The 13,750-nt window shown below is 40.2% G+C and overlaps 1 protein-coding gene across 47 annotated transcripts in view; it reads right to left on the reverse strand.

The window, feature by feature from the left end:
* ptprc (protein tyrosine phosphatase receptor type C) overlaps positions 1–13,750 on the reverse strand; it is a 210,050-nt gene that overhangs the window by 75,324 nt on the left and 120,976 nt on the right. For 7 of the 47 annotated variants that reach the window (XM_068037643.1, XM_068037645.1, XM_068037642.1 and 4 more), the window contains 11 exons: positions 13,480–13,551; positions 12,264–12,335; positions 11,716–11,787; positions 10,429–10,500; positions 9,925–9,996; positions 8,648–8,719; positions 8,123–8,194; positions 6,860–6,931; positions 6,338–6,409; positions 5,051–5,122; positions 933–1,013 (listed from right to left, as the gene is read on the reverse strand). In XM_068037643.1, coding sequence (XP_067893744.1) covers positions 933–1,013; positions 5,051–5,122; positions 6,338–6,409; positions 6,860–6,931; positions 8,123–8,194; positions 8,648–8,719; positions 9,925–9,996; positions 10,429–10,500; positions 11,716–11,787; positions 12,264–12,335; positions 13,480–13,551 — 801 coding nt within the window. The remainder of the gene's footprint in view (positions 1–932; positions 1,014–5,050; positions 5,123–6,337; positions 6,410–6,859; positions 6,932–8,122; positions 8,195–8,647; positions 8,720–9,924; positions 9,997–10,428; positions 10,501–11,715; positions 11,788–12,263; positions 12,336–13,479; positions 13,552–13,750) is intronic. The other 40 variants (XM_068037673.1, XM_068037658.1, XM_068037653.1 and 37 more) reach the window with 37 other exon arrangements.

Raw genomic sequence — 13,750 nt, forward strand, 5'->3', positions numbered from 1 at the left:
AGGTGAGGGAATAAAATGGCTCCTTGTCTGAAGACTGAAGCCATTGCCTTCGGTCCCTGCCACAAACTCCATTCCACAACCACCAACTTTATCCCTCTTCCTGGCCAATGTCTGAGGCCAAACCAGACAGTTCACAACCTTGGCATCCTATTCAAACCTGAGATGAACTTCCAATGCTAAGACTGCCTACACCCAATTCTGCAACATCACTCGTCTCCACCCCTGCCTCAGCTCATCTGCTGCTGAAACTCTCGACCATGCCTTTGTTACCTCTAGTCTTGATTATTGCAATGCTCTCCTGGGCAGCCTCCAATCCTCCAACCCTCCACCCATCATAAACCTGAGCACATCCAAACCTCTGCAGCATGTATCATAATTTGCACCATATCCCGTTCACCAATCACCAGTACTTTTTGACCTGCAGTGGCTCCTGGTCAAGCAACGTCTTGATTTTAACATTTTCATCCTGTTCTCAAATTCCTCCATGGCCCGCCCCTCCCTATTTCTGTAATCTCCTCAAGCCCCACAACCCTCCGAGATCTCTTTGTACCTCTCCTCTAATTCTGGCCTCTTGCACATCACCAATTTTACCCACTCCACCATTGGTGGATGTACCTTTAACTGCCTAGGCTCTAGATCTGGAATCCTGCCCTAATGCTCCTTGTCTCTCTCTCCTCCTTTAAGACACTCCATAAATCCTACCTCTTAGACCAAGTTTTTGGTCACCTGTCCCAATATCTCCTGACACTGCTCAAGTTTTGTTTAATTACCCTCCTGAGAAGTGCTTTGGAATGTTTTGAAGGTGCTACATAAATGCAAGTTGCTGTCATCGTTTACTTGGTGAAAGTCAGGTGCCAGTGTAACTGTTAATAGCAGATAGGTCTGGGGGAGAGGTACCCATGTCAATGACCAAGTGAGGAAGTAAGACGTGCCTGTTGATATTGTTGAATTTTCTGAGAGTGGAAGAGTCTCTGTTGTAGAGGTGGTGCTGGAGGTGGTGAATAGCGTGTCATCTGTTGAAAGAACCAAAGAATAATGATTGGTCTGAACATATACACCATTAATACAATAAGATTCATGAAGATGTACACCGACTCCTAACACTTTCTTGTACTGATAGTGGGACACACCTTTCTACATAAGGCAACCTGGAAATATGTGGACCTGAAGTTGCCAACCGTGACGGTATAGATAGAGACCATGACTGGCAGAAGGGAGGCCAAAGGCTTCCTTGGGGAGCAGGGAAAGCACTTCTGTAAGTGCTTTTTATAGCACTCTTGACCCACAAGGGGTGCTATAAAATGTATTTACAGACAGCAGTCAGTAGCTTCAGTTTCCATTTCACTTCCAGGTTTCTTGAGGCCTGGGAAACCTGAACGGCAGCAGGTTAATTTAAATCAGGCTCATAATCCCATTCTTGAAGTCTGATTTAAATATGTTAATGAAGTCTCCCGACTCTCCAGAAATTTCCCAGAAGACGACAAGAAGGCATATAAAATTGGTCCTCAAACAGGGGGATGATTTCCATCCTTCATTCTTTTGAAGCTGGACCCACCAGCTTCAGCCCTGTGTAGCTTTTAAACACCACATTTTGCATCTGTCCCTTCTAATGAAAAGAGCCCCAATTTCCCTTGTCATAAATAAAGCCTGTTGCAACAGCCAAACTAAGTGACCATCTGTGACTTGTCTGGATTTTGTTTTTTAAAGTTCTCTTGTAAGCTGTGCACAAAACAATAGCCCTCTAGTTCTTCATCCTTAACCATTTATTCTTTCTGGGCAGCCTGAACAGTGAAGCTGGGATTTTCCACACAGAAAAGATTTTTTGGTGGTATTGCAGTAGCCAGATGAGGAAAATTGTTCCTACCTGTTGGAATTTCATTAAGTTTGCATCCAGATCCTTTTTGTGTGGTGCTTTATATTAATGTGGTCTGGGGCTGGTGGGGGATGGGGCAGGGGATCAGCAGTTGTACTGGTGTCAGTCCTTCAAGCCATTTCCTGCAGTTCTGGTATGCGGGATACAGGCAAAGGACGTGTGTTTGGAATGGGAATCAAGGATTACTAAGTGACAGTAAGTATCCTGAGTTCACACAATAATATAAAAGCATCTGCACTTTAAACATGATAAATTATTTATTCATTGCCCCCATATATGGCAGCAATGGTTTCCCATTGGAAATCTCCAATCTGCCACATCTGGAAGTGGAGGAGGAGGACCCAGAGATGGATTCTGCGCATTCAGGCTGCATATGAGATGCTCTGTGCTTCCGCACCTGCAGACAGATATGCAAATACCTTGCTTTGGCAGCTGTAGTCTCGATGGAGGTTCCCTTTTCCAAAGGAGAATGGACCAATAGACCCAAAACTGCATAGCTAAGATATGTTAATCCCTCACTAATTGTAATGTTGGATGCTTCCTCAGAAGGACCTCAATCACAGTATGCCATGCTTTTAGTGACGCTGCATGAAACAAGGTGGTCAAGCATTAATGTTGCCCAATTAGCTGTACCCTCCAAGATGACACCTATCATTGCTACAGGCCTTGGTTCAACTACCTATCAATAACTTTGCACATCTGTCTTCTAAAGGTCTGACTCAATAGAGGCAGATGTAGAGTTGTGCCATCTGCTGCAAGGACACCTGCATCTAAGCTATTGTATAGGAATGGCAAATGCTGTGTTAGTGATAGCTAGTTCAGGCCTGAAACTTGGCATTACCTCCTTGCAAGTGTTTTTGATATAGGAATTTTTCTGAGGGGCTCAGAGGGAAATCCTCCTTGTAACTGGATCTTGCAATGCTACCTCCACTTCTGCAGCAATCACAGAGTCCTGAATGCCAGGCTGCTTTATCACTTGCCTGCAGACGCATGCCTACACATTGGGTTTCTTTTCTTTTTAGTTTTGTCGATCTCTTCATATTCTTCTGCCCTTCAATCTTGGCACAGATTGATTTTCCAATCTGCTTTTTTAACTCTGTCAAAATCTACCCTAAAGCTCTACAAATGAGCTGCCCTTGAGATAAATTGCCCATTTCCCTTTCGCCTGTCTAAAAGCCATTCTGACAGCAAAACTAATAAAAGAAAATAAGGAAAAGCTAGCCTTGTGTGTCTATGAGCTGCTTGAGCATCAGTATTTTCCCTTGGCAAGTCAATGTGTGGCAACCGCAACACAATCCCAGTTGCGATGCCAAATGCTGTTTAGACCGGTAACAGGGCTTGAGACCTGCTTCACCTGCATGACAAAATGCCACATTGCATATCGCACTTACTCTCTGAGCCGTCAGAACAACTTTGGTATATGTGGCTTCCTCCAAGGCCTGTCAGGTCATGACAGCAAGACTGCATGATTATATCTGTGGCGTATCTCTCTTTGTATCATCCTAGAATATGGAAGCTGTTGACACTATCAGATTGGTAAATCTACTAATCTACCCTTTTCCCAGATAATACATTTTGAGAATAATGGAAGCTGCTACTGCCCCATTTTTATAAAGTAGAAAGCCAAGCTAAAACTCCCCACTACTGCAGAAATACACAGCACTTCCTGCTCCAGGTCTGTGTGAGTGAAAGCTGGCTGTTTAAGAGCAGGGTTTGTAATCACAGGAGATGTAGTTGTCTTAATAAATGGCAAGACCACATCATGAGCTGGGAAACATACATGGAGCTAGTGCAGGGTCATTGGATGGAGGTGCTGTGCTGGAGTCTCTGAGTGTTCCTTCATGAACAAGTGCAAGAAGATCAAATTAAAAAGAATGAAAGCCTGTATCCCTAAATACATCAAAAATAAGCACCAGCTTTTTACTAATATAACCACTTCAACTTCACACCATGAACCTTTCATGGGGAATAGAAGCTTGTCAATATGTATCAGCTTCATAGCAGATACGTAGGAATATAGGAATAGGAGTACGCCATTCAGCCCATCGAGCCTGCTCTGCCATTCAATACGATCATTGCTGATCATCCACTTCAATGCCTTTTTCCCACATTATCGCCATATCCCTTTACGTCATGCAAGGTATATTGGAGATGGATATCCTCCCCTCCCCTTACCCCAGTGTATTATGGGTGGTGCACTTGACAAACCGACCCAAATGTGACTGTATTTCAGGTCCAGCTGTTTTACATATCCCTGTGAATTGGTGTAAAATCAAAGTACTGTAGCCTATTTTAGGCACCCATGTCAGGGATACCTCAAAAAACACACATGGTGCACTAATGGGACAGAGACTGAGTGCAACAGTCTCTAATTCCTCCTCACCCTCCAAACCATATAAAGAAGCGGTGTGTGCAGTACATTGGACCGAAGAATAGAGCAGCCATTGTCATTGTTACATTGCAAGTGGGCTGCCTATCAATGTTCCATTAGAATGTGCATTTGTTTAAATAATGAGGATGTTATAAAGTGCTTTTATGGAGTTTTTGATGAAGTTTGTCCAGAAAAGTTAGCAATAGTGTTTCTTCATAAAAATTCAGTGAAATTCAGGCAGAATTGATACATTGAGGGTGTCAGGGTGGTACCCGTATTGATACCAAAACAAGGAGGTGAGGTGGGCACACTTGAACCTGCTGTTAATGAGGTTGTTTGAGTTGTGCTGGAGAGCGTGAAAGCTGGAAGACGAAACTGATGCATAACAATGCATGTTAACAACTGAATATATAAAAATTGGTCTTTCAGACTATAACTGGAAGACATACTTCACACCACTAAAATTCTTGAAAATGATAATGTAACGGATGTTTCTCTAGACAAGTTTAAGGGGAGTATAGATTTAGCTTTTTGTCCTGGAAAAATTAGCTTTTTGTCGCAACACTACCGTCCCACTTGGTATAGCGAGTAGAGGATATTTCATTCACTTTGTAAGGAGAGACGCAAACTGCATCAAAACAACATGGATGTTGTAAAAGAACATTCAACCTGATAAAAGTTAATTCTGGAAGACAAAGGGATAAAACTATTCCATTTTCAAAAGTCAGGAACAATTGGTAGCCAGGCTTAAGGAGCCAATGATTTCAATACCAACATGAGGAGGTAAAGAGTGTTTACAGACGTACTTGAATTTTCTTTGAGTGTAAAATTCACTGTTGTTGGAGCTGTGCTGGACGGTGCGAGTGATGAGTGATCTGCTGGAAGATCAGAACTGTGAGTAACAATGCATGTCACAACCATGTCTATAAACACAATGGCCTGGATTTTAAAATGAGCGACTAAGGAAAGACTTTCACTGTTCACCAGGTATACTGTTGCCCAAAGACTTTTCGTGTGGTTGACAGAGCGGATATCCAGTCTTCTGGCATCTGTTTCAATTTGGAGCACTCTACTTTAGATCTGTGTCATCTGCGAGCAGGGAAAGTGCTGGGAAGCTGTTCAACCAATCAGGTTGAAGAATCCTCACACACACCAACATAGGAAGTAAAAAGCAGGTACTATAAATCATGCTTAAATCATTGTAAAGGAAGTAAAATGAAGATTGGCATATAAACATAGGATTAAGGGAAAGACATAAAAGAGAAAAATCGAGGAACTATCATAATTTTGATTTTAAATCTGCAACATTACTTTTATTCTCAGGGTATGAGACTCCACACTTCGAACAAAATCATTTTTCGGGGCCAGCGAGGTTACTCAGCAGTAGTTATGACTTACAACGCCGTTAAAACCCAAGTTACTCCTGATTAAACAAATTTTTCCATTGGTCCTAAGTGTGTATTAACAGTGGGTAATTAGTCAAAGTTCACACCATGACAGTCATCTCTGTGCAAATTCCTTCAGCAGAGACTGTAATAGCGCAGCGTTTGGAGAAGCAGGGTATCACTGACAGTAACGTCTGGATTTCTGCATTTAACTGCACAAGTGCAGATGCCAGACATTGCTGCCAGTTTTAGCCAATAATAAGGGTGAGCGCTGATAGGCAGACCTTATTAGAACAGCAAAATCCGGGTCATTATATCATCGGTCATTTACACAGACGATAACATGAAGACTTATTTCATACCCATTAAATTCTTGAAAGCAATAACATGACGGACATTTCTCCAGGGTTTAAAGGGAAGTGTAGAATGAGCTGTGACCTTAAAAATTGGCTTTTTCTTTCAACACTATACCACCCCACTTCTTATTGCTGCAGAGGATTTTTCATTTATTTTACAAAGAAAGACCCAAACTACATCAAAACACTGAGGATGTTGTCAATGAAGATTTGAGCCAATCACAATTCATCGAGGCAAACAAAGGGAAAAAAGTATTCAGTTTTCAAAGATCAGGAACAATTGGCAGCTAAGCATCAGAGAGACAACCATTTCAGCAGTAATTGAGGAGGTAAACAGTGTTTATGAACATACTTGAACCTGTTGTGAGTGCAGTAGTTACTGTTGCTGGAGCTGTGCTGGAGGGTGTGACTGATGGGTGATCTGCTGGAATATCAAACAGTGAATAACAATGCATCTCACTACCACATATATCAACATTATTTCATCAGTCATTTGCAAAGGCTAACGTGAAGGTGTGCTTCATACCAGTAAACTTCCTGAAAGTAATATCATAACAGATGTTTGCATTGCAGATTAAAGGGAAGTGTAGATTTAACTACACCCTGGAAAAATTGGCTTTTTATCCCATCTGTCTACCATCCTACTTGTAATAGGATGGTGAGGATGTTTCATTCACTTTATGAGAGACCCAAACTGCATCAAAATAATGAGGATGTTGTAAAAGAACATTTAACCTGATAAAAGTTCATCAAGAAAGACAAAAGAAATATGTATTCATTTTTCAAAAATCAGGAACAATTGGCAGCTAGGTTTCAAGGGGGCAAATATTTTGCTGTCCCAATGAAGGAGGTGAAGTTCTCTTTATGGACGTACTTGAACCTGCTGTGAGTGCAGTTGTCACTGTTGTTGGAGCCGTGCTGTAGGGTGCGAGTGATGAGTGATCTGCTGGAAGAGCAATACTGTGAGTAACAATGCATGTCATAACCACATCTATAAACACAATGGCCTGGAGTTTACTGTAAGCAACTAAGCTGTCACCGTTCACCACGTGTACTGTTACCCAGAGACTGTTAATGTGCTTGTTAGAGCAAATATCCAGTCTTCTGGTATCTGTTTCAATTTGCAGCACTCTACTTTAGATCTGTGTCATCTGTGAACAGGGAAAGTGCTGGGAAGCTGTTCAACCGATCAGGGTGATGAATCCGCACAGAAAGCAATACATGAGGTAAAATATCAGGAAATATAAATCAGGTTTAAATCATTATATCAAAAGCAAAATAAAGATTGGGACATACACATGGAATTAAGGGAAAGATAAAAGAGAAAAACAGAGAAACTTTAAAAATAGGTTTTTAAAAAATCTGCAACATTAGTTTTATCCTGAGGGAATGAGATGCCACACTTGTAACAAAAACATTTTTCAGGGCCAGAGAGGTTGTTCAGCAGTAATTATGATTTATTGCACCATTAAAAACCAAGTAAACTAGGTTTTTCCATTGGTCTTTAGGGTGTTAATAGTGGGCGATTAGTCAAAGTTCATGCCATGACAGTGATCTCTGTGTAGTTTCCTTCAGCAGAGATTGCAACAATGCAGCCTGAGGAGGAATAGGGTATCACTGACAGCAACATCTGTATTTCTGTATTTAACGTTGCAAGTGCAGATGTTGCTGCCAGTTATACCCAATAAGTAATAATTGTGAGCTCTGACAGCCATACCATTTTACTGGTACAGTAAAATCCAGGTCATTATATCATCAGTCATTTACGCAGACTATAACATGAAAATGTGTTTCATATCGATAAAATTCTTGAAAGCAATAACGTAACAGACATTTCTCCTGACTGGTTTAAGGGAAATGTAGAATAAGCTGCCTCCTGAAAAATTGGCATTTTGTTTCAACACTATACCATTCCACTCCAGAGGATATTTCATTTATTTTACAAAGAAAGATCCAAATTGCATCAAAATACCGAGCATGTTGTAAAAGAACATTTCAGCCAATCACAATTCATCGAGGCAGACAAAGGGAAAAAATGTATTCAGTTTTCAAAGATCAGGAACGAATGCCAGCTAGGCATTAGAGGGACAACCATTTTGGTAGAAAAAGAGGAGGTAAAGAGAATTTATGAACATACTTGAACCTGTTGTGAGTGCAGTAGTTACTGTTGCTGGAGCTGTGCTGGAGGGTGTGAGTGATGAGTGATGTGCTGGAATATCAAACAGTGAATAACAATGCATCTCACTACCACATATATCAACATTATTTCATCGGTCATTTGCAAAGGCTAACGTGAAGGTGTGCTTCATACCAGTAAACTTCCTGAAAGTAATAACATAACAGATGCTTGCTTGGCAGATTAAAAGGAAGTGTAGATTTAGCATTGCCCTGGAAAAATTGGCATTTGTGCCATCTGTCTACCATTCTACTTGTTATAGGGTAGTGAAGATGTTTCATTCACTTTATAATGAGAGACCCAAACTGCATTAAAATAATGAGGATGTTGTAAAACTACATTTAATCTGATAAAAGTTCATCAAGAAAGACAAAGGGAAATATGTATTCATTTTTCAAAAATCAGGAACAATTGGCAGCTAGGTTTCAAGGGGGCAAATATTTTGCTGTCCCAACGAAGGAGGTGAAGTTCTCTTTATGGACGTACTTGAACCTGCTGTGAGTGCAGTTGTCACTGTTGTTGGAGCTGTGCTGGAGGGTGCGAGTGATGAGTGATCTGCTGGAAGAGCAAAACTGTGAGTAACAATGCATGTCACAACCACATCTATAAACACAATGGCCTGGATGTTACTATGAGCTACTAAGCTGTCACCATTCACCATGTGTACTGTTGCCCAGAGACTGTTAATGTGCTTGTTACAGCAGATATCCAGTCTTTTGGTATCTGTTTCTATTTGGAGCACTCTATTTTAGATCTGTGTCATCTGTGAGCAGGGAAGCTGTTCAACCGAACAGGTTGATGAATCCTCACAGACAGCAATACATGAGGTAAAATATCAGGAAATATAAATCAGGTTTAAATCATTATATCAGAAGCAAAATAAAGACTGGGACATACACATGGCATTAAGGGAATGATATAAAAGTGAAAAACAGAAACTATAAAGATAGATTTTTTTTAAAATCTGCAACATTAGATTTATCCAAACGGAATGAGACTCCACACTCCTAACAAGATCATGTTTCAGAGCCAGAGAGGTTGTTCAGCAGTAATTGTGACTTATTACACCATTAGAAACCAATTTACTCCTGAGTAAACAAGTTTTTTTCCATTGGTCTTTAGGGTGTTAATAGTGGCTGATTAGTCAAAGTTCACACCATGACAGTGATCTCTGTGCAAATTCCTTTCAGCAAAGACTGTAACAGCGCAGCCAGTGGAGGAGCAGGGTATCACTGACAGCAACATCTGTATTTCTGCATTTAACTGCGCAATGGCAGATGCCAGACGTTGCTGCCAGTTTTACCAAGTGATAATGGTGAGCTCTGACAGCCACACCATTTTATTGGTACAGCAAAATCCGGGTCATTCTATCATCGGTCATTTACACAGACTTTAACATAAGAACGTGTTTCATATCCATAAAATTCTTGAAAGCAATAACATAAGACATTTCTCCTGACTGGTTTAAAGGAAATGTAGAATAAGTTACCTCCTGAAAAACTGGCTTTTTGTTTCAACACTATACCATCCCACTTCTTATAGCTGTAGAGGATATTTGATTTATTTTACAAAGAAAGATCCAAATTGCATCAAAACACCGAGCACATTGTAAAAGAACATTCGAGCCAATAAAAATTCATCGAGGCAGACAATGGGGAAAAAGTATTCAGTTTACAAAAGATCAGGAACAATTGCCAGCTAGGCATTAGAGGGACTACCATTTCGGTAGAAAAAGAGGAGGTAAAGAGCATTTATGAACATACTTGAACCTGCTGTGAGTGCAGTAGTTACTGTTGCTGGAGCTGTGCTGGAGGATGTAAGTGATGAGTGATCTGCTGGAAGACCAAACAGTGAATAACAATGTATGTCACTATCAGTCATTTGCAAAGGCTATAACATGAAGATGTGCTTCATACCAGCAAAATTCCTGAAAGTAATAACATAACAGATGTTTGCATGGCAGGTTAAAGGGAAGTGTAGATTTATCTTCACCCTGGAAAAATTGGCTTTTTGTCCCATCTGTCTACCATCCTACTTGTAATACGATGGTGAGGATGTTTCATTCACTTTATAATGAGAGACCCAAACCGCATCAAAATAATGAGAATGTTGTAAAAGAGCATTTAACCTGATAAAAGTTCATCAAGCAAGACAAAAGAAATATGTATTCATCTTTCAAAAATCAGGAACAATTGGCAGCTAGCTTTCAAGGGGGCAAATATTTTGCTGTCCCAACGAAGGAGGTGAAGTTCTCTTTATGGACGTACTTGAACCTGCTGTGAGTGCAGTTGTCACTGTTGTTGGAGCCGTGCTGTAGGGTGCGAGTGATGAGTGATCTGCTGGAAGAGCAAAACTGTGAGTAACAATGCATGTCACAACCACATCTATAAACACAATGGCCTGGATGTTACTATGAGCTGCTAAGTTGTCACCATTCATCACGTGTACTGTTGCCCAGAGACTGTTAATGTGCTTGTTACAGCAGATATCCAGTCTTCTGGTATCTGTTCCAATTTGGAGCACTCTACTTTAGATCTATGTCATCTGTGAACAGGGAAGGTGATGGGAAACTGTTCAACCGATCAGGTTGATGAATCCTTACAGACAGTAATACATGAGGTAAAATATCAGGAAATATAAATCAGGTTTAAATCATTATATCAGAAGCAAAATAAAGACTGGGACATACACATGGCATTAAGGGAAAGATATAAAAGAGAAAAACAGAAACTATAAAAATAGATTTTTTAAAAAATTTGCAACATTAGATTTATCCTAACGGAATGAAACTCCACACTTCTAACAAGATCATTTTTCAGAGCCAGAGAGGTTGTTCAGCTGTAATTATGACTTATTACACCATTAGAAACCAATTTACTCCTGAGTAAACAAGTTTTTTTCCATTGATCTTTAGGGTGTTAATAGTGGCTGATTAGTCAAAGTTCACACCATGACAGTGATCTCTGTGCAGATTCCTTTCAGCAAAGACTGTAACAGCGCAGCCAGTGGAGGAGCAGGGTATCACTGACAGCAACATCTGTATTTCTGCATTTAACTGCGCAATGGCAGATGCCAGACGTTGCTGCCAGTTTTACCAAGTAATAATGTTGAGCTCTGACAGCCACACCAATTTATTGGTACAGCAAAATCCGGGTCATTCTATCATCGGTCATTTACGCAGACTATAACATAGGAACGTGTTTCATATCCATAAAATTCTTGAAAGCAATAACGTAAGACATTTCTCCTGACTGGTTTAAGGGAAATGTAGAATAAGCTGCCTCCTGAAAAACTGGCTTTTTGTTTCAACACTATACCATCCCGCTTCTTATAGCTGCAGAGGATATTTCATTTATTTTACAAAGAAAGATCCAAATTGCATCAAAACACCGAGCACGTTATAAAAGAACATTCGAGCCAATAAAAATTCATCGAGGCAGACAAAGGGGAAAAAGTATTCAGTTTTCAAAGATCAGAAACAATTGCCAGCTAGGCATTAGAGGGACAACCATTTTGGTAGAAAAAGAGGAGGTAAAGAGCATTTATGAACATACTTGAACCTGCTGTGAGTGCAGTAGTTACTGTTGCTGGAGCTGTGCTGGAGGATGTGAGTGATGAGTGATCTGCTGGAAGACCAATCAGTGAATAACAATGCATGTCACTATCAGTCATTTGCAAAGGCTATAACATGAAGATGTGCTTCATACCAGCAAAATTCCTGAAAGTAATAACATAACAGATGTTTGCATAAAAGCAAAATACCGCCGATGCTGGTTTAAGGGATGTTTGCATGGCAGGTTAAAGGGAAGTGTAGATTTAACTTCACCCTGGAAAAATTGGCTTTTTGTCCCATCTGTCTACCATTCTACCTGTTATAGGCTGGTGAGGATGTTTCATTCACTTTACAATGAGAGACCCAAACTGCATCAAAATAATGAGGATGTTGTAAAAGAGCATTTAACCTGATAAAAGTTCATCAAGAAAGACAAAGGGAAATATGTATTCATTTTTCAAAAATCAGGAACAATTGGCAGCTAGGTTTCAAGGGGGCAAAAATTTTGCTGTCCCAACGAAGGAGGTGAAGTTCTCTTTATGAACGTACTTGAACCTGCTGTGTGTGCAGTTGTCACTGTTGTTGGAGCCGTGTTGGAGGGTGTGAGTGATGAGTGATCTGCTGGAATAGCAATACTATGAGTAACAATGCATGTCATAACCACATCTATAAACACAATGGCCTGGAGTTTACCGTAAGCAACTAAGCTGTCATCGTTGCCCAGAGACTGTTAATGTGTTTGTTACAGCAGATATCTAGTCTTCTGGTACTGTTTCAATTTGGAGCACTCTACTTTAGATCTGTGTCATCTGAGAGCTGGGAAAGTGCTGGGAAGCTGTTCAACCGATCAGGTTGATGAATCCTCACAGACAGCAATACATGAGGTAAAATATCAGGAAATAAATATCAGGTTTAAATCATTATATCAGAAGCAAAATAAAGACTGGGACATACACATGGTATTAAGGGAAAGATATAAAAGAGAAAAACAGAGAAACTATAAAAATAGATGTTTTTTAAAAATCTGCAACATTAGATTTATCCTGACAGAAAGAGACTCCATACTTCTCACAAAATCATTTTTCAGGGCCAGAGAGGTTTACTCCTGAGTACACATCCTTTTTTTCCATTGGTCTTCAGGGTGTTAATAGTGGCTGATTAGTCAAAGTTCACACCATGACAGTGATCTCTGTGCAGATTCCTTTCAGCAAAGACTGCAACAGCGCAGCCAGTGGAGGAGCAGGGTATCACTGACAGCAGCATCTGTTTTTCTGTATTTAACTGCGCAATGGCAGATGCCAGATATTGCTGCCAGTTTTACCAAGTAATAATGGTGAGCTCTGACAGCCACACCATTTTATTGGTACAGCAAAATCCGGGTCATTCTATCATCGGTCATTTACGCAGACTATAACATAAGAACGTGTTTCATATCCATAAAATTCTTGAAAGCAATAACATAAGACATTTCTCCTGACTGGTTTAAGGCAAATGTAGAATAAGCTACCTCCTGAAAAACTGGCTTTTGTTTCAACACTATACCATCCCATTTCTTATAGCTGCAGAGGATATTTCATTTATTTAACAAAGATCAAAGTTGCATCAAAACGCCGAGCACGTTGTAAAAGAACATTCGAGTCAATAAAAATTCATCGAGGCAAAGGGAAAAAAGTATTCAGTTTTCAAAGATCAGGAACAATTGCCAGCTAGGCATTAGAGGGACAACCGTAGAAAATGAGGAGGTAAAGAGTGTTTATGAACATACTTGAACCTGCTGTGAGTGCAGTAGTTACTGTTGCTGGAGCTGTGCTGGAGGATGTGAGTGATGAATGATCTGCTGAAAGATCAAACAGTGAATAACAATGTATGTCACTACCACATATATCAACATTATATCATCAGTCATTTGCAAAGACATGCTTCATACCAGTAAAATTCTTAAAAGTAATAAAATAACAGATGTTTGCTGGGCAGGTTAATGGGAAGTGTAGATTTAGGTTCATCCTGGAAAAATTGGCTTTTGTAGCAAGACTCTA

Source organism: Heterodontus francisci, chromosome 8, assembly GCF_036365525.1.
Source record: "Heterodontus francisci isolate sHetFra1 chromosome 8, sHetFra1.hap1, whole genome shotgun sequence".
Classification (NCBI taxonomy): domain Eukaryota; kingdom Metazoa; phylum Chordata; class Chondrichthyes; order Heterodontiformes; family Heterodontidae; genus Heterodontus; species Heterodontus francisci.